Source organism: Mercenaria mercenaria, chromosome 14, assembly GCF_021730395.1.
Source record: "Mercenaria mercenaria strain notata chromosome 14, MADL_Memer_1, whole genome shotgun sequence".
In the NCBI taxonomy this organism is placed as follows: Eukaryota; Metazoa; Mollusca; class Bivalvia; order Venerida; family Veneridae; genus Mercenaria; species Mercenaria mercenaria.
Genome location: NC_069374.1, coordinates 44,374,895 through 44,400,801, shown reverse-complemented (window position 1 = coordinate 44,400,801; position 25,907 = coordinate 44,374,895). Strand labels below are relative to the sequence as shown.

Below are 25,907 nucleotides of genomic sequence, written 5' to 3'. Positions count from 1 at the left end.
ATAAATAGCATTACAGAAATCTTCGGTATTTCTATGGTGCATATTATTCAAAAAGGAGCCAAGTCCTTCGTCCTTAGTTTAACAATTTACGATTATCTATCCTTCCCCGTCACCGTTGGAACATTGTGACCTCAGGTACATTTTCGATTCTTAATTGTGGTACATCATTCATCAAAATTCATAGGTAAAGGAAAAGTTTATTTGTAATTTAAGGAGATTTTCTACATTCAAAGCTTGCATAGATAATGATAGTAAGACAAGTAATGTTGATTACTGACCAGAAAGACATTTAAACAGTGTTTTAAAACATGAAATTTGTAATAAAGTTTCACAATTTTAGATTTAAATTTTTGACTTATAAACCCAGTGAAAATATGCTTAATAAAGACCGGTCTATCATAAAGCACAAGCCCTGGACTGGCGATTTATATGGGTTATGTAGTAAAATTAGTTAGATAAACATCCAGCCTTACATACAGACAATATATCTTGAACTTTGACACGCCTATTATGGTAGTCATCTTAGTTAACATTATAGCACAACTTACTAGAGGTCTATGAAATATTTGATGAATTGTAAACGGATTATCGGGGATCGTAAAAGACAGCTGTTGCTAGTGAAATAAACGTAAAGAAAAAAAATTGATAGTCCAGTTGGAAATATTTCACTAGAAAGAAATAGAACTTTCGTAAATTACATTGCATCTGTTACTTAGTGATGGATTTTAATTGAATACATATAATCGTATGTGTATCATAAACATTGATATGCAGTTAAAGACCCACCATGACCTAGTGACCTACTTTTCACCTACAAAAACTTCATGAATATCATTCTTATAATACGGCTATACTACTCGTTTTCAGGTGGACCATTTAGGTTCTTCCTGAATAAATGTGTTTTCACAACTTCATCTTCAGTTAATCTTTTTTCAGCATAGTTTTAAGAATATAGATGAACATATTACACTGTAGAAACAAAATGTGATTAAAATTTAACTTAATACATACTGCTACATTAATTCAATAAAATGTTAAGACATCAAACACATTGTCTTGGCCTAATATATGTCACTGTCAGTTTGAAACTAAATTCTTATATATCTCATCTCTCATGCAAATCATGTATAATAATTACCATCATTGAAGTACAAAAGAATACAGTTATTTTGTGGCGCGTTTTTAAATATAATGAGCCGCGCCATGAGAAAATCAACATACAGGGTTTGCGACCAGCATGGATCCAGACCAGCCTGCGCTTCCGCGCAGTCTGGTCAGGATCCATGCTGTTCGCTTTCAAAGCCTATAGCAATTAGAGAAACTGTTATTCTTCCCTAAGGAAGGCTTAACGCCGAAACGTTGGAAGTTAATAATTATCTATGAACAAACGCTACACGTGTTGTTGTTGATTTTTCTTATTTGTTAGAAACTGTTAGCGAATAGAATGGACCATGACCAGACTGCGCGGATGCACAGGCTGGTCTAGATCCATGCTGGTCGCAAACCCACAATGTTGGTTTTCCCACGGCACGGCTCATATAGACTATAACGATGAATGTTATATCTCACAACAAATTCTGCATAATGTCAGAATTTCTGCACGATCTAACATTAAATAAACTGTCTCGACGTAAACCTGTGAAATATCATCAGACAAAACCACGTAATCAAAGCTATCAAATTTCTAGATACTTTTTTTTTCATTTCCTTTTCATGCAATGCTGTAATTTTGTTGTACCGAAATTTTGTCAAATATGTCGTGTTTCATTGTTTGATACCATTTTGTATATAATTTATCATGATTTTTCGTTTTTATTTTAATGTTCAACGCCAGTGAATATACTTTGTGTAAAATTAGGCGTTTAATCAAATAAAGCAGTTTCAGTTTCAGTTGTTCCGTGATTCTACAAATTACTTGTCTTTCAGTGGGTATATCTCATTACCTATACAATCTCGGCTCCAAACGTATGTTTATATTTGTTAGACAGACTTAATATTATATCGAATTAGGGTGTATTAACGACTGCAGTACTCACAGCGATGCAGTCCAGCAACGACTGCCTATTTATGTCTGTTGACCTCGGTTTATACGGATGACCTTTAAAATATTTACGTCAATTCGTTGCTTTTGTTTAATGTATCTTAACACTTTACATCATCGATTTTGAACATTTCGTTAAGGCTTATGAACAATTTGCAGCAAAGTTTTATCCTAAGTTCAGTTGCAAGTCGGATACCCATACTTAAATTTGCACACGCCGTAACGCTGCTTGACAAATAAAAGGCAACCGTTTCCTCGGTGATTTCATACAATAACATTCCATTTCAGATGCAATATTCCTTGATTTAAGTGCAGAAAGCTAAAATCCTGAACAAGCACTATAATTTTAAATGCGTCATTTCCATTTTTATAGTGATTGCAAATACGGTATGCATAGTTACGCTATACATTAATACAAGATCGTTTATAAATATAAGTGCATAAATATGTCTTTTAGAAGTTATTCTAAAAACAAGATGGCGTCGTTTGCTTATGAAACAGAAATATTGAAATAATTACAATTGTATGTTTTGCTTGACTTTCACTTTTTTATAGGTGTGACGTCCAAAGATTCATGAATAGCGAATATGCATTTGTTAAAGCGGGATCAGTTGGCCTATTTTAGAAATAAATAAAAATAATAAATAAAAAAATCCTTTAATTGATTTTTTCTCATGTATTCTAATTCAATCTTTATTAGGCCCGCAGCAAGCTTTGTTCAGCTGGGACATTTAACCCCTTTTAGGGGCTGCTAGAGCTAAAACTAGAAACGCCTTTATACAGCGTCTCATGAACAGCTTGGTGGATCTTTGTCATACTTGGTCTGGAGCATCATTATAAGGTCCTCTTCCAAATTTATTTATAAAGGAACTTGGGCCCTATTAGGGACCACTATAGCTAAAAGTAGATATGCCTTTCTTCGCATTAACCACTAAAATGTAATGGATTTTTATCAAACTTGATGTGTAACAATATCGTAAGGTCTCCTGCTATTTTGTTACAAATGGGGATAGGGACCAATTTAGCTAAAACTATAAACACGTTTAATGACCTCTTCTCATGAACCGCTTCATGAATCTTCATCAAACTACTGCTGTAATTATTCGTCTAATGATAAACGAAACAAAATTGCAAACCTACGAAACCTTTGCGAAAAATTAAAAGAGAACCATTTAAATTGTTAAAGTGCGGTGTTTAGTTTTGCAATTTGAAAAATGTTAGATGAAAGATGAATGTTAGATGAAAAATTCATAAACTTCTTCCTTATTACAATTCGCCGACCATCATTTTTAAAGATACTTCTTGTTTATTTGATATTGTAAACTTCCTTCTTTTAGATGTGGATAAACCCCATTCAGTATCTTTATTGATATATATATTTCTCAATAATGAGATTAGCTGGATCGCGTAGACATATAAATGACTTCGATTGACGCAAGAAATACATTACCAATAGAAGAACTGTCCTTATCATATGAAACGTAAATATATATTTACTGATTTTTATTACCCTAAGGAAGTATATTTTCATTTTTATTATTATATTAAGAGTTTATAGGTTTTCCGAAAAGACATTTTATAACTGACTTTGAAAGTAATGCTATGTACAGACGTTGTAAGAATCTTGATCAATGAATTTTCCCAATTGTATTTAGTAAACAGTGAAAGGTTTTAGTTTATAAAAAGTGAAAGGTTATAGTTATATTACAAGAGTTCCGATCCGACCTTTTTGAGTCACACAGTGTGGTTGATATCTAGCCCATGTACAGTTGGGTGCTAGAAATATTTCCTCCTTTTTACCCAGTGCTTTAACAACTGGCCTTAGCTCTAAATCAACTACTAAGTTTCTACGAGTTTTCTTTTTATTTCTAGGTGACCTCATCATGCAAATATTCAGGACGTGTAAAAAATAGTCCCATGTTTATTTTTCATAATCTGTGTGAGCAACTGAGGGCTACTGTTTTAAACAACAAAAAACAAACAGCAACCGATTCTAGAATAATTATGGACTTTATATTCACATTCGAAATATTCGGAATCACTCCGCTCTAGGGTAAGGGTTAGGGTTTAGGGTTATGGTTAAAACTGGCCCAACCCTAGGGCAAACTTAGTTTTATATAGAATTGTATAGGGAAAACCTTTAGAAATCTTCATGTCTTGAACCACAATCCACAGAGCTTAGATATTTGTCATGTAGCATTGTCCAGTGGACCTCTGCCGACATTGTTCAAATTAACAATGAAATATTACCTGAATATCACCTACTACTTCCGAAATACGTTTTATTTTGGCTATTCATTTACTCATTTGGAGACATTTAGTTTTGACTTTCTATTTGAAGAGATACTAGCTCAATTTATTTTCGTTCGTTCTTTCTATAATTAATTTCCCTTTCATTTTTATTGTAAATATATTTTTTGTAATAACTGTAATATGTAATGGTTTAATTTGTTCTGGTAGTTATTGTTCCCGGTACGTCCATCCTGTCACAAATGGTGTCAGATGTGGGATGGTCAACCAGACACAGTAGCTATTCGAACATTATTAACACTCATTGAACTGCAGCAAAAGTTTGTAAAGATTCCTCTTGATTTGTTCTATTATTGTTACACATATAATAGTTTTATCCATTTTTCAGAGTGACGATTTACCTTAGACAAGACAAGAGAGGTCCATAGCTTCAGCTAACCAGCTTCAGTGGTCATCGACTGATAGACAGTTGCATACGACACCTGGAATCTGGGGTGAGTTCGTTCCTTTTATTTATCTTTTGGATTTATTTGTGTCACTCTATGTTGAAGCAGAGAAAAATAGGTTAGAGGCAGAGAAGGTAAGATTAGAGTTAGAAGCTAGGTTACAGAAGGAAAGGATAGAACATGAACGACAAAGCAGTTTAGAAGCTGAGAAGGAAAAGTTAGAGTTAGAATCTAGGTTGCAGAAGGAAAAGATGGAATTTGAGCTTAAGTTAGGAGTACAGTTAGAAAAGAATAAGTTGAAGATGGAAAACAGAAGTTAACGTTAGCTAGAGAGTTGGAAAAACAGAAGGAGAAAGCAGGATGTAAGAAGTTAGAAACAGAGCATAAGTTTAAGAGAGACTTAGAAACAATGAGTAAGAAAAAGGTTAAAGTTAAGATGTCTCCCTTTGATGAGAAAGTTGATTCCATGGATACGTACTTGAATGTGTACGAAACATACGCTGTTGCACAGGATTGGGACAAAGAGATATGGTCACTAAATTTATCGTTCCTTCTGAAAGGTACGGCAAGAGAGGTTTTTGATAGACTCCGTTAGAAGACCGGAAGGACTATGATAAACTAAAAGCCGTTGTTACTCAGTCTTGAACTTCTGACGATGCTAAATAAAAAGTTTAGAATCAGAAAGGCCCGAGAATAATGAACCTTTGGAAAATGTTTTAGCTGAATAAATAGTATTTATGGCTGGCTATGTTGTGTAGTAAAAAACTTACAAAGATTTAGTATTTATGCTTAGGATCATTCTTAGATGTATGTAACAGAGAAATATCAGAATATTGAGTATACAGTGTTAGTTAAAGCCAGGATGTAGCAGAAAGCAGATTTGTCTGCAAGACTCGTGGAAGTCCCGTAGTCTGAATCGAAACCATAAGACGGCATAACCATAGAATTTACTCGAGACAGTTCTAGTAATCGTAATGCAGGCGCGGGTAACAGAGGTATAGAATGGGACGAATAAGGTAGATGTTCAACCCTTGGTACGAGTGTACTAATTGTGGTCGTATAGGGCATAGCTCATATAACTATAGCAGTGGAAAGTCCGGTAATACTAGTAGTGTTAATGCAGCAGAATTCGAAAAACTAGAGGACTTACAGAAACTGACCCACAGACCATACCCGACGGACAGTGTGGAATGAAAAACTGAGCGTTGGGAAAACTGTCTTACACAGACAGACATGTAAAATCATTTTTCTTGCCTATCACGTTCAAAATAGATCGTGGTGACAAATTGATTTGGGTATTTCCTGGCATCATTTTTATAGTTTATGACGTCATAATAGTGCCAGTGCTATGTGACGTCACATTTTGCACGCTATAAAAGACAATGTTTTTCCCTAGGGAAAGACAGGAATATCTATCACTAGCGCTTGCTTGGACAAATCTATACTTCCCCCGCTAGTTAGGAAAGAAAACGTAACGGAAACGCACAGTATTTGCGAAAAATGACTAAAGAAACATTATAGTGGGTGCTGTTATACTGATTAATGAGAAGGACTGAATTAAGTCGTAACTTGTGTCAGATCCTTATTCAGATAACTCCTACGATTAAACGAATATTTATTGAATGTAGAAGTACAAGTATTAATACTTATCAATAATTTATCGCATTGTATCAGCGTGTAAATTCATTATAACGGCACCAGAGAATTGAAACGTATTTTGCTGCTGTGATATGCTATTAAAATCGTGTGAATCTTTGCTAATGTTGAACTATTGCAACGATCACAGATATTTGTCTCCGTTCTTGTTCATTAACACTGAGACAGCTATAATTATCATACTGCTACATTATGACACTGCAATAATAAATGTCAACTACGCAAATAAAGATGATGACTTTGCTTAAATTCAGTCATGATCAGACTGAAACAAACCGATTCAGCCCGCCCGCTTAGCTCAGTAGGTAGAGCGTTGGTCTACGGATCGCGGGGTCGTGACTTCGATTCTCGGCCGTCGTAATATTTCTCGTGATAAATTATAAACGACATTGTGTCCTGAAATCATTAGTCACTCCACATCTGATTATGGGAGAAGTTTGGCAGTTACTTGCGGAAACAGTTTGTAACTGTAAAATCCAGGATACCGGTTGGTTACTGCCCGCCGTTATATGACTGAAATACTGTTGAAAAACGGCGTTAAACCCAAAACAAACAAAACAAACAAACCGATTCTGCTGTTATCATGCTTGCTTGTACTTTGATCGTTGGGGTCATTGAATCAATGTAAATCAGACTTTTAACAGCACAGACTCCGAACGAGAAATAATTGGTACTGGAGCAAAGATATGAGTTAAAACTTATATAAGATATGTATGTTTTAGAAACATCTCAAAATAAGATGATGTTGTAGTACCTTGAGAATGTGGTACTAGTAAATAGCTAATTGATAATGTGGATATCTTATTTTTTCTTCTTTTTCTTTGCTTTGAAAACCGCGTTCTAAACGAAATAACGCTTTGAAGTAATTTTTAGATAATTTTCGAGGGAATCCGTATGGAATTCCGCTATTATAGCGAAAAAAAGTCTCACAGCCTATTGAATTACAATATAATCTGGTATACGTAATATGGATCTAAATGGTATCCGCAGTGTGGATCCAAATTGTATACGCAGTAATTATTTTCCGCTGGATCTGTCGGAAAATGTTGTAGTTTTAAGCAAACTCATATCGCTTATCATAATTTTTACTCCGAAATACGGAAATCTATTGTCGTATTGTAATATTAAGTTTCTTGAAGGATATGTTCACTTGGCGATTTTTGGCATGTATGGTACTGTAGATGACGTAAATTTTTTTTTCACTAAACATTATTGCTAGATGTGTTCAGAATTGTAATTTTGAATTGTATTATAGCTTAACCTTTTTAATCTCCAAATACTGTAATATCATCACATTAACTGAACATTTTAAAGATCGGTTGTTGAAGTTAATTTTCGTACAAAAATGTTTTTCTACTTACCAAACATTATCAACAGATGTCTTACTACCTTCAAAAACTTTCTCATGAGATTGTGTTTCTACTAGCACAACGGTCTCATGAAATTGTCCTTCTACCTACAACACATTCTCACGAAATTGTCTTTCTACCTGCAAAATATTCTAACAAGGTTGTCTTTCTAACTACAAAATGTTCTAACAAGATTGCCTTCCTACCTGCAAAATATTCTAACAAGATTGTCTTTCTACCTACAAAATATTCTAACAAGATTGCCTTTCTACCTACAAAATATTCTAACAAGGTTGTCTTTCTACCTACAAAATATTCTAACAAGATTGCCTTTCTACCTACAAAATATTTTAACAAGGTTACCTTTCTACCTACAAAATATTCTAAAACAAAATATTCTAACAAGGTTGCCTTTCTACTACAAAAATTCTAACAAATAATTTCTAACAAGTTGACCTTTCTACCTACAAAAATTCATACTTAACAAAATATTCTAACAAGGTTGCCTTTCACAATTTCTATCCTACAAAATATTCTCAAACCAAAAATATTCTAACAAGTTGCCTTTCTACCTACAAAATAATTTCTACACAAAATATTCTAACAAGGTTCCTTTCTACCTACAAATATTCCTACAAAATATTCTAACAAGGTTGCCTTTCTACCTACAAAATATTCTAACAAAATATTCTAACAAGGTTGCCTTTCTACCTACAAAATATTCTAACAAGATTGCCTTTCTACCTACAAAATATTCTAACAAGGTTGCCTTTCTACCTACAAAATATTCTAACAAGGTTGCCTTTCTACCTACTAAATATTCTAACAAGGTTGTCTTTCTACCTACAAAATATTCTAACAAGGCTGTCTTTCTACCTACAACACATTCTTACGAGATTTTGTTTCTACCTACAAAATATTCTAACGTGATTGCCTTTCTACCTTCGAAACATTCTTCCGAAATTGTCTTTCTATGTGCAAAGCATTTTTATGAAATTGTCTTCCTTCCTTTAAAATTTTTGACATTTGATGTAATACTTATAATGATAGCACACAGTTTCAGACGTTCTTGTTGGATAGGAAAAGGAATCAGATCGTATTAAAATTATTAATGATTTGATGGAAAGGATTTTTAGATTGGTCTTTAAAATGATCGTCCGTTTTCAAGCTATTTTCAAAAGACTATGGCATTACCCAGAACTATAGAATAATTTGTTTGTCAGTAAATCTCATAAACTGTTGCATCATTTGAATGCTGGAATAATACACTCCCACTCGGTATTAATGTAGGGAATTCGCATGTTTTTTTCGTGTTTTAACATTTGCAGAATCCCGAGGGACTCTGCAGATGTTATAACACGAAATAAACATGCGCTAACGCTATTCTAGCATAAAACGCGTAAAAACTGATAAATGAATACTAGTACAATGTCACTCAACGTCATTAAATTTCCACAAATGCGCGGGAATGTCTGAGTTGTTTTTTACATTGACGTCATTTCGTTTTGAATTATCCGTGTTTGGGCCGAATGACGCTTACGCTTTGCCACGGAACGCGCATATATAAAAAGGTGTTATAACAGCACGCGAGCGCGAGAATCTCTCTTTTAACACACGTTTTCTCTCCTGTTAAAACACCCCCGAAAAGTGACAAGAACAGCAGTTTTATGCTAGAATGCAGGTTTTTGAATGCTCCAAACGTTACGTGGTTTAAGATATTATTGCAGAGTAAACAAATGCTGAAACATACAATCCCATTCGGTATGTTGTTTAAGGTATAATTGCTGGTTTTTGAATGCTGAAACACAATGATTCCAAATCGTTAGGTTGTTAACTGTATGAAATACTTCCATTCCAAGCTTTACGTGGTTTAAGATATTAATACAGATTTACATAAAGCTTAAACGTACAATTTCACTCCGTTACGTTGTTTACGGTATAATTGGAGGCTTTGGAATATCCCAGTCGTTGTTTAAAGTATAATTGCAGGCTTTGGAATATCCCAGTCGTTGTTTAAAATATTATTGCAGGCTTTGGAATATCCCAGTCGTTGTTAATGTATAATTGCAGGCTTTTGAATATCCCAGTCGTTGTTTGAAGTATAATTGCAGGCTTTGGAATATCCCAGTCGTTGTTTAAAGTACAACTGCAGGCTTTGGAATATCCAGGTCGTTGTTAAAGTACTATTGCAGGCTTTAGAATATCCCAGTCGTTGTTAAAGTATTATTGCAGGTTTTGGAATGATTCCAAATCGTTACGTTGTTAACGGTAACATTGCAAGTTTTAGAATGCCGAAACACAATCATTCCAAATCGTTGTTAAAGTATTATTGCAGGTTTTGGAATGATTCCAAATCCTTACGTTGTTAACGGTTTCATTGTAAGTTTTGGAATGCCGAAACGTAATGATTCCAAATCGTTACGTTGTTAACGGTTTTATTGCAAGTTTTGGAATGCTGAAACACAATGATTCCAAATCGTTACGTTCTTAACGGTTTTATTGCAAGTTTTGGAATGCTGAAACACAATGATTCCATTATTGCAAGTTTTGGAATGCTGAAACACAATGATTCCAAATCGTTGTTAAAGTATTATTGCAGGTTTTGGAATGATTCCAAATCGTTACGTTGTTAACGGGTTCATTGTAAGTTTTGGAATGCCGAAACGTAATGATTCCAAATCGTTACGTTGTTAACGGTTTTATTGCAAGTTTTGGAATGCTGATACACAGTGATTCCAAATCGTTACGTTCTTAACGGTTTTATTGCAAGTTTTGGAATGCTGAAACACAGTGATTCCATTATTGCAAGTTTTGGAATGCTGAAACACAATGATTCCAAATTCTTACGTAGTTAACGGTTTCATTGCAAGTTTTGGAATGCTGAAACACAATGATTCCAAATCGTTACGTTGTTAACGGTTTTATTTGAAGTTTTGGAATGCTGAAACACAATGATTCCAAATCGTTACGTTGTTAACGGTTTCATTTGAAGTTTTGGAATGCGGAAACACAATGATTCCAAATCGTTACGTTGTTAATGGTTTTATTTGAAGTTTTGGAATGCTGAAGCACAATGATTCCAAATCGTTACGTTGTTACGGTTTTATTTGAAGTTTTGGAATGCTGAAACACAATGATTTCAAATCGTTACGTTGTTAACGGATTTATTGCAAGTTTTGGAATGCTGAAACACAATGATTCCAAATCGTTACGTTGTTAACGGTTTTATTGCAAGTTTTGGAATGCTGAAACACAATGATTCCATTATTGCAAGTTTTGAAATGCTGAAACACAATGAATCCAAATCGTTAACGTTATTATTGCAAGTTTTGGAATGCTGAAACACAATGATTCCAAATCGTTACGTTGTTAACGGTTTTATTGCAAGTTTTGAATGCTGAAACACAATGATTCCAAAAACGTTACGTTGTTAACGGTTTTATTGCAAGTTTTGGAATGCTGAAACACAATGATTCCAAATCGTTACGTTGTTAACGGTATTATAGCAAGTTTTGGAATGCGGAAACACAATGATTCCAAATCGTTACGTTGTTAACGGTTTTATTGCAAGTTTTGGAATGCTGAAACACAATGATTTCAAATTCTGACGTTGTTAACGGTATCATTTCAAGTTTTGGAATGCTGAAACACAATGATTCCAAATCGTTACTTTGTTAACGGTGTTATAGCAAGTTTCGATGCTGAAACACAATAATTCCAAATTCTAACGTTGTTAACGGTATTATTGCAGGTTTTGGAATGCTGAAACACAATGATTCTAAATCCTTACGTTGTTAATGGTTTTATTGCAAGTTTTGGAATGCTGAAACACAATGATTCCAAATCCTTACGTTGTTAACGGTTTTATTGCAAGTTTTGGAATGCTGAAACACAATGATTCCAAATTCTTACGTTGTTAACGGCATCGTTGCAAGTTTTGGAATGCTGAAACACAATGATTCCAAATCGTAACGTTGTTAACGGTATCATTGCAAGTTTTGGATGATGCTGAAACACAATGATTCCTAATGGCTACGTTGTTAACGGTATTATTGCAAGTTTTGGAATGCTGAAACACAATGATTCCAAATTGTTACGTTGTTAACGGTATCATCGCAAGTGTTGGATGCTGAAACACAATGATTTCAAATCGCTACACTGTTAACGGTATCATTGCAAGTTTTGGATGCTGAAACACAATGATTTAAAATCGCTACGTTGTTAACGGTATCATTGCAAGTTTTGGAATGCTTAAACACAATGATTACAAATCCTTACATTTTTAACGGTTTCATTGCAGGTTTTGGAATGCTGAAATACTACAGTTGCAAGAGATACGTAGTTTAAAATATTATTGCAGATTTACCAAATGCTGAAACATACAACCCCACTCCTTTACCTTGTTTACGGTATACTGGCAGGCTTTGGAATGATAAAACACTGCAATTCCAGTCGGTATGTTATTTAAGGTATAATTATTTTAAGGTATTAATCATATTTTAAAGCATTGCAATTTTCTGTGCTTTGGTGTTGTATCATCTAATACACTGTTAATGTACATTATAGTTTTAATCATAATACTCTCCATCGTATCATGGGAAACGTTATTGATATCCCTCGATGGACGGTTAAGTTACTTAGAAAATCCCTTGTGTCCTATGACCTCCAATTATAGGTTTGACCGATGCATGAGAGATCTGAGTATTGCACACGCCATGTTGGCTTATTATGCTGTTCAAATAATACTACAGTTATTTGTCAGATTGAACGCAATGGAGGGAGAAAAAGCGCAACAGCAACGTTTGATATCTCTATGTGTAAATTAAATAATATGTTTCATGGCATTATTTTTATTTCATGCATTACTAAACTTCTTTAAAGATACCTTCTCTGACTAAAACACTTTAGTTGTTGTTGTTTTCTTTTTCAAAATAAATACTGTAACATAATCTAGTTAAACTGGCAAAAACCTTACGCACTGACATGCCATTTAAAAAGACATTTTTATACAAAGTTTCATCTGAATGCGAACCAGGCTTATTTACCAAACAACAAAACTAATACTTGACCATTTTATTTCACACATTTTGATTTAGTAGCAATTAACGAGAAATTGCTCAAACATGCAATGACAACTATTTACAATGTATAAAGAACAATAAATAACCAATTTTTTGACATATACTTTCTATATACCATGCTCCCCTTTCATACATGTATATGTATTTTTAATTTGTAATTATAACAAGTGTCGCGTTTCTTTAGAAATGTTTGAAGTCAATGACAATACTTCTAACTGAACCTGTAAAAAGATCTTTATAAATGATATCGTTTGATTCTGATACAGGAAAAGATAGAACTATTTTGTTTTGCACATATAAAAGATAATAGGTAAGCCTTAGTGTAGATTCTCGGAAGCACAGAAAACTAGTTCGACAAATGATCAAGCCGCTCGTTTTAAAATGGCGAAAAAGATCTAAATTCGGTATATTTTGCGGTAGTTATTTCTTGATTTTTATTTCTTGTTTCGTTTATGTCTGCCCAAATAATTGTAATTCATTGGATATTTTTATTATATTTGTAATAATTTGTAATTTGCGTGTTTGATAAAAGTGATGATACTGCTATCACTTTGGAGTGTATGAGACCAACCATAACTTTAAATAAAAATCATCAAAGACAATAATACTGGTTCAAAGTCAAACTACAGGTGAGAGGTGTTCAACGTTATAGTTTAACAAAATGAACACAAAAACATGTGTTCGTTTATCTATATGTACATGCAACAAATGTTCTTTTTGAGATTCGAGACAGTAATAGACCAATCCGCAGCGTTAAGACCAGTCGCATATGCTGTATGTACAGTCCTTCGGTTTTTACGGTCTTTATTTCGCTCTTCTGCATTTTTCTCTTTCAGATTCACCATATACCAACCTGTTTGGCTTGCGTCCGGACCCTTTTGAATCACAATCTCTGTAGTTATAAAATAGACTTCCCTGGTTTTAAGATATATCAATGTCTAACTAGATTCGCTGTTATAATGTAACATCATTTCTGGTCAATTCCTCTTTAATAAATTTAGGCACTGATTTAAGATATTTCTACAAGCAACAGTATTTTCAAAACATTGTTAACCAGTTTTAAGACGAATTAATCACCTATGTTTGTACTAATATTCTGAAAGCATGGATTCACAGTATGCATATCGATAAGACATTGTAAAGGTGGACCCATTGCAATGAAAAAACGCACAAATTTTGAAATTATTTGCTCTCCTCTTAGAAATTTGAATTTAATACTGTTTAATTATAATTAGAACACCTCTTGTATTTGACAAATCTAAAAAGCCGAAAACTAGCCTACTTTGAAGACAACAATAAAAATTACCTAGTGGTGAGTATGTTTGCTAGTACATGTATATATAATTTGAGTTATGGTATTCACATGTATAGACCCTATTTTACAGCTACGGTAAATGCAATTATCTTGTCTGAACTGGAATTCTATAATACTTTTTAATGCTTCAGTTTGACTGATTTCAGTCAACCGGGTTTCAAGAAGTGATCATAATTCGTTTGTATTATAGACAATTAAGTCAATATTTACAATAAGTGCTGAACCCAAGCTGCTTTAAAACAAATGTTTCTAGAAGGACGGCCAATCATACATTTCATTATCACAATTACTTTATGGAATATATTGCACGGCTTGAGCGTCATATTTTACAACAAAAATCATCTTCTAACTAAACTATAATACATAAAATACTTTTCGTTTATAACAATTTCTATCAAACCACACATTCTATTTTCGATATAAGTTTTTCAACTTAGAAAAAGTTCACGCTAAAGAACACAGAACAGTCTGTTGTTTTAGCGCTAACACTTATATTTTGGTCAATGAAGACACATACGGTATGTTCCTGCCAGTGAAGTGATTGCACAGTATATATGCTAAAGCTTTCCTCAACTCAATGTTTGACGTGCGTCATATACTACACATGCCTTTCTTCATGTAATAACACATAAGCTGAAAGAGATTCTCCCAAGCTCGTTCATGTTCTTCAGTCCACATGTTTTCTAGATGTGGTTTGATGGACGATATAAACTGTGGACCCATCAACTGAAAGGAACAAAATATGAAAGTTAATGTCAGTCATTTCATTTGGAGACTTAAAACTTTGATGCATTCAATTCATCATGTCCTTTAAAAACTTTATATGTCAACAGATGTTTAACATTCCATAAGATTTTTTTTGCTGTTTTCTTTAAAACAGATAAAGCAGCTGCCAATTTAGATGTAAAGCATGATAACATGTCAGAAAAGTACTTCTTTCAATACTGAACATGAACTTATACAGTTATTGCCATAAAAGCAGGTTACCAGAAACGAAAGATTCAATAATATTTTCTTGTATGTAAATCATTAATCAAATCTTTGGCACATGTATGAGAAAACAAATATAGAAAAAAGGATTAATCAAGAAATATGTTATGTCCATAACAAAACTAGAGTTGTCACAGGAGTGACGAATTATACCACACAATATGGCCTTGTCACAGAACTAAGCCAATGTAAAAACTTGCTTGATCTTTGACCTACTGACCTCAGAATAAATAGAAGTCATCTGCTAGTCATGATCAACTTCCCTATGAAGTTTCATGATCCTCGACCCAAGCGTTCTCAAGTTATTGTCCGTAAAAGTTTTAAATGACCTTTGACCTTTGGAACTCAAAATCAATACGGGTCATCTGCTAGACATGACCACCATCCCGATTAAGTTTCCTGATCCTAGTCGCAAACGTTATTGTCCGAAAACTGTTTAAATGTTCCGGGTCACTGTGACCTTGACCTATGACCTACTGACCTCAAAATCATGAGGGGTCATCTGCTGGTCATAACCAACCTCTTTATCAATTTTCATGATCCTAGGCCCAAGCATTCTCAAGTTACCATCCGGAAACCGTTTAACTGTTCCGAGTCACTGTGACCTTGACCTTTGACCTACTGACCTCAAAGTAGAACTTGACCTGTATTTTATAATGTTACACCTGTCTACTAAAATTTATGATCCTAGGCCCAAGCATTCTCAAGTTATCATGTGGAAACCATTTAACTGTTCCGAGTCACTGTGACCTTGACCACCTACAGACTTCAAATTTAAGTCAAACTTGACCTGTATTTCATGATGTTACACCTGTGCACCAAAATTTATGATCCTAGGCCCAAGCGTTCTCAAGTTATCATCCGGAAATCGTTTAACTGTTCAGAGTCACTGTGACTTTGACCTACTGACCCCAAATTCAAACTTAACCTGTATTTTCTGATGTTGCACCTGTGTACCAAAAATTATTCAAATCGGTCAAGCCTTTCATGAATTATCATCCGGGAACCATGAAAACCAACGGACCAACCGACCAACCGACCGATCGACCAACCGCCAAGCTCACTCCTATATACTCGTTGTTTTTTTTTTTTTTTTTTTGGGGGTGGGGGTGGGGGATGCAACAACGCATGCATCCCCCTTCTCCTACACCCTCATTCCGCTTTATTTGAATGTAAGTGTTAACTGATATGTAAATACAGGCTATAGTTTTGACAAATTCTGTAACGTATTACTTTTCATAAAACTTAATAAACACAGGTTTAATTTCATTTGTATTTCTTGTGAAAAATGTCTTATAAATCCATAATAAAAACTACACACATCAGTGCAGAGCTACAATAGTTCAATTGCATATAATGTTCTATATATACAATTAGTTTAAGTGCTCAATGCACTTATGCATTGCAAACAGATCCAGTCAGACAGATAAGTGAACAAATACGCATAGTAGATATAGATATATATGTCTACCCTAAGTCTTGTGACCCCCTGAAAATTTGGAAAATGATTAATTTTCTCGTCCCTAAAATTTGGGACATATCTTTCTGTTCCTGTAATTTCGGACAGACAAAAAGGAAAATCAATGGATGGCTGGTACAGAATACATGTACTTCATACATATTCTTTTAATTCATGTAACTAATCATATTATTATAAACATTAATTTTAGTGGGAAATAAAATTTATGAACGGTTATTTTGGTATATCTTTATATCAAGTAATGATTTGTTTGCACATTCACAGTTAATGTGCTTTTCTGTAGTGCCTATTTGCAATAGTAAGCCCACTGCAAACAAGAAAGTATCATCAATAAAGACAGATAATGAAAATGAAGAACAAAAGACTTATAATTCTTGTATGTGACACATCTGATCATCGGTGTCAAGTCTTTTTGAAATCCATCCATGAATGACAAAGTTACAGACAGGATAGGAAATTCGGGTGGACCTTCAATAATGGGAGATAAAACAAAAAGTAAAGGAGATTGTCTGAAGGTTCTTGGGCGTAGCAAAATGTCATGTCATGCTGATCATTTGTGCAGTTTTATCCTAATCAATATATGAGCGGAAAATGTACAGACCGGACACGAATATGAAACGCATATTCAATAAACGGAGATAATTCAAAAGTAAGACGGGTAAATTGGGGTCCGTGTACACTGCTATTTCTATAAATGTCATCTTTCATTGTGTACACTCACTACAGCTGTTTAGAGTTATGCACTGGATAATAACATTCAATAAAGGGAGCTATCTCAAAAACGAAAGAAGGCAGAGTTACGGCTGTTGCACTCGACACATTATCATGTAAAGCTGATCATTGGTGCCAAGATTTTAATTTATCCATATATGACAAAGTTACAGACCGGACAGAAAATCAGGAAGGACATTCAGTAGAAAAAAAGGAATTGATTTAAGACTTTTGCACGCGTCATATTTCATTTCATGCTGATCATTAATTGTTTCGACATTTTTCTAAGAACGTAAAAGTTACAGACGGGACACGAAATCGGTATGGACATTCAAAAAATGGAGACAATTCAAAAAAGAAAGATTGGTAGGTTTATTGTTTTTGCACGCAACACATCGTCATGTCATTCTGAGCACTTGAGCTATCTCACAAAGGAAACAAGACAGAGTTATAGTTGTTGCACTCGATACATCATCATGTCATGCTGATCATTGGTGCCAAGATTATTGAAATTCATCCATAAATGACAAAGTTACAGACCTGACATATAATCGGGACGTAAGAAAGAACGATTGAAAAAAAAAGAACGGACGCAATACGTTGTAATAACTATGTGACGCCCACAAGGTATGAGTGTTTACTAAAATGTAGCAACCACATTATAAACAGAAATATTATGAGCCTTTAATATGAAGCGTTAAGTGCTTCGCGGTGCTGTTCTCCTTAAGAAAATGTCTAGAATGTGTATGAGGTAATCATAAGTATGTGCAAAAATGTAGTATTAGAACATCATTCAATAAGCACCATTTATAGCCGGTAAAAAGTATATTCAAAATGTGTTTGTATTAATTCAGAATGTCATTATATTGTGCTAAAAGTCATGTTCGTGAATATTAGTTCAAGAAATTTATATTCATTTTGTTAGACTGAATTGTAGATATTTGACGCAGTAGCTTATGAATGTGTAATTAAAAAGACGTAAGAAAAATACCTCAATATTTAAGGTAGCTCTGTGCGTCTGAAACAAATATTGAAGAAATAATTTATATAAAAAGAGTGTTTTAACACTATTTATGCACGATGGGCGGTTATTCGTAGGGCGTAATAATTCTACGAGGGCACAGCCCTCGTGAAATTATTTGTACGACGTATTACCGCCCGAGTGTATAAATAATAATAAAACACGGGTTTTGTATCAATTATTTCGATTCTAATATGCCTTTAAGGGGAAATGGGACAGTTACGTTGGTTTTTTATATAGGCAAAGAAGGAAAAAAAATGACTAGCGGGGAGAATTTTCTTAAACTTTGCATGATCATAGAGCATCATATTAGAAACAAATTTATGGGGAAAAAATGGGGTCCCCATGCTTCTTTTTGAGTTATCTGCCCCTGAATGCGAGTTTTTTGCTCTTTTAGGTCATTTTCAAGGGCAGATAACTCAAGGTAATGGTTAGTTACACTTCATTTGATTTCAGATTAGTGGTTGTTACTTTATTTCATGCAACTGTACAAGATTTGCAGGAATTCTAGGTGACGGATTTTATTCTTTAGTCGCTTACGCAAACAGATAGAAAATTTCTTCCAATTATGCCCCTTTTTTCAAGAAAAATGCAGTATGTTTACTCGTTGAAATACAGCAAAAATTCTGTTTGATAGAATGGTTTAAAACTTTGCATAATGACTGGAAATGTAATAACAAAAAATAATGTGAAATGAAATAAGGTATCCGTATGCTAGATTTTGAGTTATCTGCCCTTGAAAATGACCTAAAAGAGCAAAAATCTCGCATTCAGGTGCAGATAACTCAAAAAGTAGTATGGGGACCCCCAATTTTTTTTCATAAATTTGTTTCTAATATGATGCTCTATGATCATGCAAAGTTTAAGAAAATTCTCCCCGCTAGTTAAATTTTTTCCTTCTTTGCCTATGTAAAAAACCCACACAACTGTGGCATTTCCCCTTAATCAAAAACTGTAGATAAAATATAGTAGCGCTCTTTCTTGGCCGCAACAAAAACATTGACGTCACAGCACGTTAACGTACGTCATTCTAGCGTAAGTTCAATATGGCCGTGTGCTTGATGTTTTTAAACATTTGAGAATATTTGCCCGATTGTCATAATCACAATCACGGCCTTCTGTGGGATAAATTTACAAATTTTCAAGCATGTATCCAAGTAAAATGTACATGTCCTTTGCTTAAGGAGGTAGGTTACCTTGTTAACGGGGTAAATTCAAAATTGTTAAACCGTAGCAATTTATTGTATTTCGTGTAACTGCTATAATCTCACGTTCGCTTATCTCTGTCTTGTCTCTATCTCTGTCTCTGTCTCTATCCAGTTTTGAAGTATATAACCCTCAGAGGGTATCTTATATTGAAAGAAGAAGGAAAATACGGATATTTAACACTTTTCGGTATATTTCGATTTCACTGTAATCCGTAGGTCTGCGCAGTTGATAATGTTAATAGCACGCATGTAAGCTTTCTAAAATAAGCTTATTATATGTCGCGGGGCTCGTGTTTCCATGGTAACGCATTTTCTCTCATTTTTAAACAACTATGTATGATCACCGGTTTTTGGACGGCTTCAGAGCCATTCTGTTAATAACCAACATAGAACATTAATGTAATATTATTAGAAGGATACTCATCTCTTTACACGGTACCCTATTTATCTTAACATTTAAAGTAACCATGGCAACAGATACGTTTAAAATATTTATATCTTGCTTTTTTAGCTTAATTTCTTAAATAAAATCACTTTTCTCGTTTAATGTAGTTTCAAAATATTTTATTTCTAAAGTAAGTAATATGTTCGTGTTATTTGCATTTAGTTAAACACATTTCAAAGCTTAATATACTTACAGAAGTACTCCTCATCTGACATTGTTATGGTAAAAATATTGTGCTTGCAATTATTATTCTCAGGGCTGGTGTTGAAATAAAAATAAAAGGCGAAAGTTGCGTTCCTTAAATAGACCATTGTCAACGCCTTTGAATTTTGCATTAAGATATAAAGGTTACGAGATTCGTTTCAATGATAACATTAATCTAATACAAGAAATCACTATTTTCTACTGAATTTTGAAAATTTTTAGAGCATAGTTTAAATTTATTTATTTACGTACTTTCAAGATAACATCTATTAATTTTGCGCGGGAACTAACACGCAACGTCATGACGTTGATGACTTCATTTAAATGCAACAATGTTTTGCCGCGTTTTTCTGGTAATTTATTCATTATTTCCGCATTATTAAACCGTTGAGCATCAGAACAGACACAGGTTAATGATTTATTTTCAGAAAAATAAATGTACAAACACATTTATTTGTTGTAAACGTTGTCCTCACATTAGCTTCCGATTGGGCATGTGCACATTCAAATATTTAGGTAACCTACCTCCTTAAACTTTCACATGCCGCAAAATATCAATTTGAGTCCTCATATTGCTGCTTATTTTATGTTGTTATCTAAAACAATTTTCATGAAACCCTAGCAGTTTTCAAAGTTACCTTATTTTATAAGAAATACAGTAGTGATGTCGCGAGAACTTAATACACTTATGTAACACACGGGATATAACAAATTCCCGGAATCAATTCCATGTATGCTACATGTATAACGGCTATCACGCGTTGTTCGCGGTTTCCGGATTAATGACCTATCGCTGTTCTTCGTTAATCAAACGTGCAGAACAACCTTAAGCTGAAACAAATTAATGAGTTAATATTTGTAAGATTTCACTCAAGCAGATGGACACTTTGGCGAGCTAGTACTACGGTAGGATATCATTATGAAATCTAGCTAAAACGACGAACATCCCCAATTCCTGGTTCCTAGCTTTTTCTTTCAATTACAAGCCAGTAAGCCAGCAACCTAAAGCAAAATGGCGGTTCGGTTATAAAAAGTGACCAGTCGAAAACTGGCTTATAAAAGCCAATTGCCCTACAAGGCCGCGGCCGCAATTTGAATATTGCATCAATCGCGTCTCCCTAATTGCAGAAATGAGCTGAACAGTTAAGGAAATTTTGGGTAACTGAGCCAGTTTAACACTTAGAATATTGCGTATTTGAAACAAATGCCATTAGGCTCTAAACATTGGAAATATTTATATTCATAATAAGCAGATTGATTCAGATTGCTTAGATAAATCACTCTCGACACCCCATTCCTGATAACACCCATCGCCGTGACTGTATGAGGGTGGGATAGACTGTTTCCTTTCCAAAGCTTATTTCTCGTACCATTCTTACGTCTTTGGTATGACGCAACTAGGAATTGAGCCCACGACCTTGCCCACTCGACGCTGTACTACTGAGCTATCGAGGCGGAACTATAAACGTTTATAGACCTTTTTCAATGGCATGTCACTTTGAGCTACATCCCTCCCCTGTCAGAACAAGAGCTAAGCGAGCCACTTTCTAGCTTATTAAAAACTATCCTTGTCTGATTTGAAATAGTACTTACGTCGATATACTCTATTTTCACTGAGTAGTTCTGGTGCCGTATCCCTAGATCCATCATCAAATCCCGCAATTTGTCGCGGTTGTCCAGTCTATAAATACATTTATCCACTGTGCCCATCACTCTGAGCGCATGCGCACGAAGAATGTGATTGTACTCTAGATCAGAGGTGTTCTTTGTTCGGAAGGACATAAATACATTTTGCACTTCAGGATGTGTCTCGAACAGACTGAAAAGAGACATGAAATAATCATTAGGACCATTGATAAGAACCAAGTGTATCGTTTCATGGAATTTTCACCGACTTATTTGTCGTATAATTGATTTGGGCAGCATCACGTGTATTTATCGAATATAACTCAAAAATAACTATATCATATATCCATTTCTGAAAACTGGCCAATATTCTTGCCTGTGATTCTTCAGATGATGTATGTTGATAGCGTTAGAGCTTACTAATGAGTTTATTAAGTTGTTGGACAGAATTAACATTTTTATGTAACTACATTAATTCTCCATGATATACCATCTACAGATCATCAAAATTTTGATTTTCAGGGTGTTAGGATAAGTAATAGGAATACGTATTTTCGTAAAAAAAAATCAAGTTTTCAAAGCAGATGTTTCAGAAGATTGTTGAGATATCTCCAGTGAAAAATGCCTAGCGGTGTTTAAAGGTTTCTTCAATATTTCGTTCGAAGTATAAATGTAGAATGGCATACTCTTAACAAGTCATTAAGCCCATATTTTATTGATTGCATTACAAGTTTATGACTCTTTCCATTGTTCTGGTACCTTTTGTATAAAAACAGTAGCTTACATGAAAAGCATTCATTGATGTTTCTTTAACTTTATATACATCAGATGATATGTGAAACTGCATGGCTTTAGTATTGTTTATGCTCAACCTTAATTCAATAACGTATATCTAGATGATGGTACTAGTATATATTAATTGAATGTATAATATAATGATCTTTAGCAAACAGAAGAACAACCGACAACAGTGATTGTATAAATATGGAACCAAATGATGTTTATGGATACCTAATGAATGTGATATGACTGAAAATATTCAGTTCAACAATAATATATTTTATTATTAAATCAATATTTATAGTCATTTCCATTGTTCTAAATAAAGTCATATAATAGATGATAGATATGTGTATTAGTAGGCGGAGCTTAGGCACACTTGACCATCAGCAGTGACGTCATTACATTCTGACATCATAACAAGCTTACAACACCCCAAACTATGGAATGCCTATAATGTCTTATGTTGAGAATGACTGATATTCCTGGTTAAATATCGTTCTGTTGAGTACCAGATACAATAGTGAGGGTGGAAATCACAATGTGTCCAGTTATAACTAAAATACCACTAAACTGTTTATTTTCATGGTTGAACATGATGCGTAGAGCACCAAACAATATATTATTATAACTGAACATAATAACTGTAGCACCCCACAACAGATCATTTCAACTGAACATAATTTTGTTGCCAAATGTCTGTTAATTTTAAGACCTTTACACCGAACAACACATTGATTTGACTAAAGAAAAAATAATCAGCACGCAACATAATGATAACACCATTTAACAGTTCTTTTTCATAACTGAACATAATTAATATAACACCCAAGAGCATATCATTGCAGCTGAAAGTAATGCAAGTACTACTCAATAATACACTGCCTCAGCTATACATAATGATATTACCGCTCAACTGTTTATTCTCAAAGTTGAACATAATGAGTTTAGCACCAAACAGCATGTTATTATAGCTGTACATAATAATGTGACTACCCACAGTGCATCTTTTTAACTGAAAACTATTATGTTACCACATGCCTGTTTCTTCCAAGAACTGAACATAACGGCTATAGCACCCAACAACACATTGACTTGACTGAAGAAAATATAATCACCACACAACATAACACTTCAACAACTGGACACATTGTGATTTCCACCCTCAATATTGTATCTCGTACTAAACAGAACGACATTTAACCAGGCATATCAGTCATTCTCAACACAAGACAGTCTAGGCGTTCCATACAAAACAGTAGAAAAAAAGCTAACGGCTGCAATTGTTCGGATTTTCTCAAGTAACCGTTGCTTGATTTAATGATAAAAACAAATTTGCCTTTTAGGTTTGATCAATAGGAGCAATTATCGACCTGTAAAAGATGGTATCAACCTTAGGTTAAGCCCTCCGTCGATATCACTTTTTCCAGGTCGATAGATCATCATATCGCCCTATCTTGAAGGCAATGATTGCATTCTCTATTTATCATTATCCTTTATTAAGTATTTTGTCTAATATATAAAACAGAGTGCTACAATGCTCATGTGCTTGCCTATTCTTTGTATGTTAATAGAGCTCAAATCCAACAACGGTGCTTGTGAGAAAGCACAGACGTATCTAATATTTCAATCCTGTTAATCATAACATTGATTTATGATACATTTCTCTCCTGCTTGGATTTTAATGCAGGATTTAATGCTTAACGAATCATTTAAAGGCATTATCTCATCATGATAAAACATGAAATGATTTTAATGTTCTCTGTTTGTTACAAAGAAGACAGTAAACTAATTACGGTCTGACATTATTAACTGCATGCCATCCTTCATTCATTCCTATTGCGTCAATATCGTGTTACATAATGCCCTATGTTTGTACATGCCTGCTCTTTATGTCGCCTTGATAAGTTTTCGTGCAAGTTCTTGCAAGCTTTTTAAGACAGAATGGATTGCAAAAACCATACACGCAACTTCACCGTCTCAGATAAGAACCCTCGATTATGCTGACAAAGATAAGGTCGGTCTCACTAACATCAAGAACGTTATATTCGAAATTCAGAATAACAGTCTGTATAAGGAGGCATATCATCAGTACATGTACTAGTATGTATGGCAACGTCGTTCAACAACGCTGAATGTGTCAAGTGTGCAAGCCTGTCAACCTTGTAAACAACCAAAATAACATCTTATTTTAGGTTTACATCATCCCTGTATGGGCTGACATTGACAAACGCAATGAATTTAATGACTTATCAGAACACTAAGAGACGAGAATAGAGCTATTATGTACATATATCATGAAGAAAACATGTTCGCTGAAAATAAATGTCATAAAATACATCCCAAAATACACTTTACAACAGATAGTATACAGATATATCAGATGATTACCAAAACGGGAAACTGTTATTTTATGATAACCCATGAATAACTGGCATCAACAAAACCAGTATCTATATTTATTGTTACTGTGTTAGAAATTGAATGACAAATAATTGCTGGAAGCAGAACGTGCATTGTATATTATCCCCTTTTTCAAATAATGCAGGGCATGTAAGCACTGATAATGTTTTTAACAAAACAAAACATCTTATATAAAATATTTTTCTAGGATGTTTACATATAGCACTCGCAAGTTTAGGTCAATCTGGAAAGTACTCCTTCTGTTTCAGTGCTTCTTACATTGTACTTCATCTTTGTTATCAATTATTAATTAGCGTGTGTGTTCGGGTTTAGTGTCTGTTTCAATTTTTTTTCAGTCATATAAATGATGCTGTCTACTTGTAGTAGTGAGCACAATGCCCAACTTTATAGTGTTGTCTCACTTTAATGTCACGCTTAAGATACGTGACATGATACCCCATCTAGTCACATTATACTGACACCAGGCTGACCAGTCCTAGCACTATGAGCGCCAATCATAGTGTTTTTACATCTCTGGTATGACGCGGCCAGGGACTGAACCCACGACCTCTTGCACTTGAAACGGGCACTCTACCACAAGACTACTACCGCGGCGGTACTAATCAATTAGCAGCTGGGCAAGAAAAGGTGGTATAGACGGTAATACAACATTATCTTTGAAAGTGATGCAGAAGATTCACAAAAAAAAATCAAAATTATTGAGCTGTAACAGGCAAATAATCATAATGATTACCAAATTATCGGATTTGCATTCTTCCAATACGACCCGATATCGTCAAAAATAAAAACTTCCTCGTTTTACATTAGCATAGATGGATACAAATGCATAGATGGTACGATTTCTTTGAGCTTAGTCAGTAATGCGTAAAAACAGCAGTAA

General features: G+C 34.2%; 1 protein-coding gene across 5 annotated transcripts in view; it reads right to left on the bottom strand.

Annotated features, from left to right (window-relative positions):
* Positions 1-12,800: 12,800 nt before the first annotated feature.
* The window catches only part of LOC123527430 (neuroglobin-like), an 89,487-nt gene continuing 76,380 nt past the window's right edge, over positions 12,801-25,907 (bottom strand). For all 5 annotated transcript variants that reach the window (XM_045306875.2, XM_045306876.2, XM_045306878.2 and 2 more), the window contains exons 2-3: positions 21,791-22,016; positions 12,801-14,864 (exon numbers count right to left, since the gene is read on the bottom strand). In XM_045306875.2, coding sequence (XP_045162810.1) covers positions 14,730-14,864; positions 21,791-22,016 — 361 coding nt within the window. In that variant the 3' untranslated portion in view covers positions 12,801-14,729. The remainder of the gene's footprint in view (positions 14,865-21,790; positions 22,017-25,907) is intronic.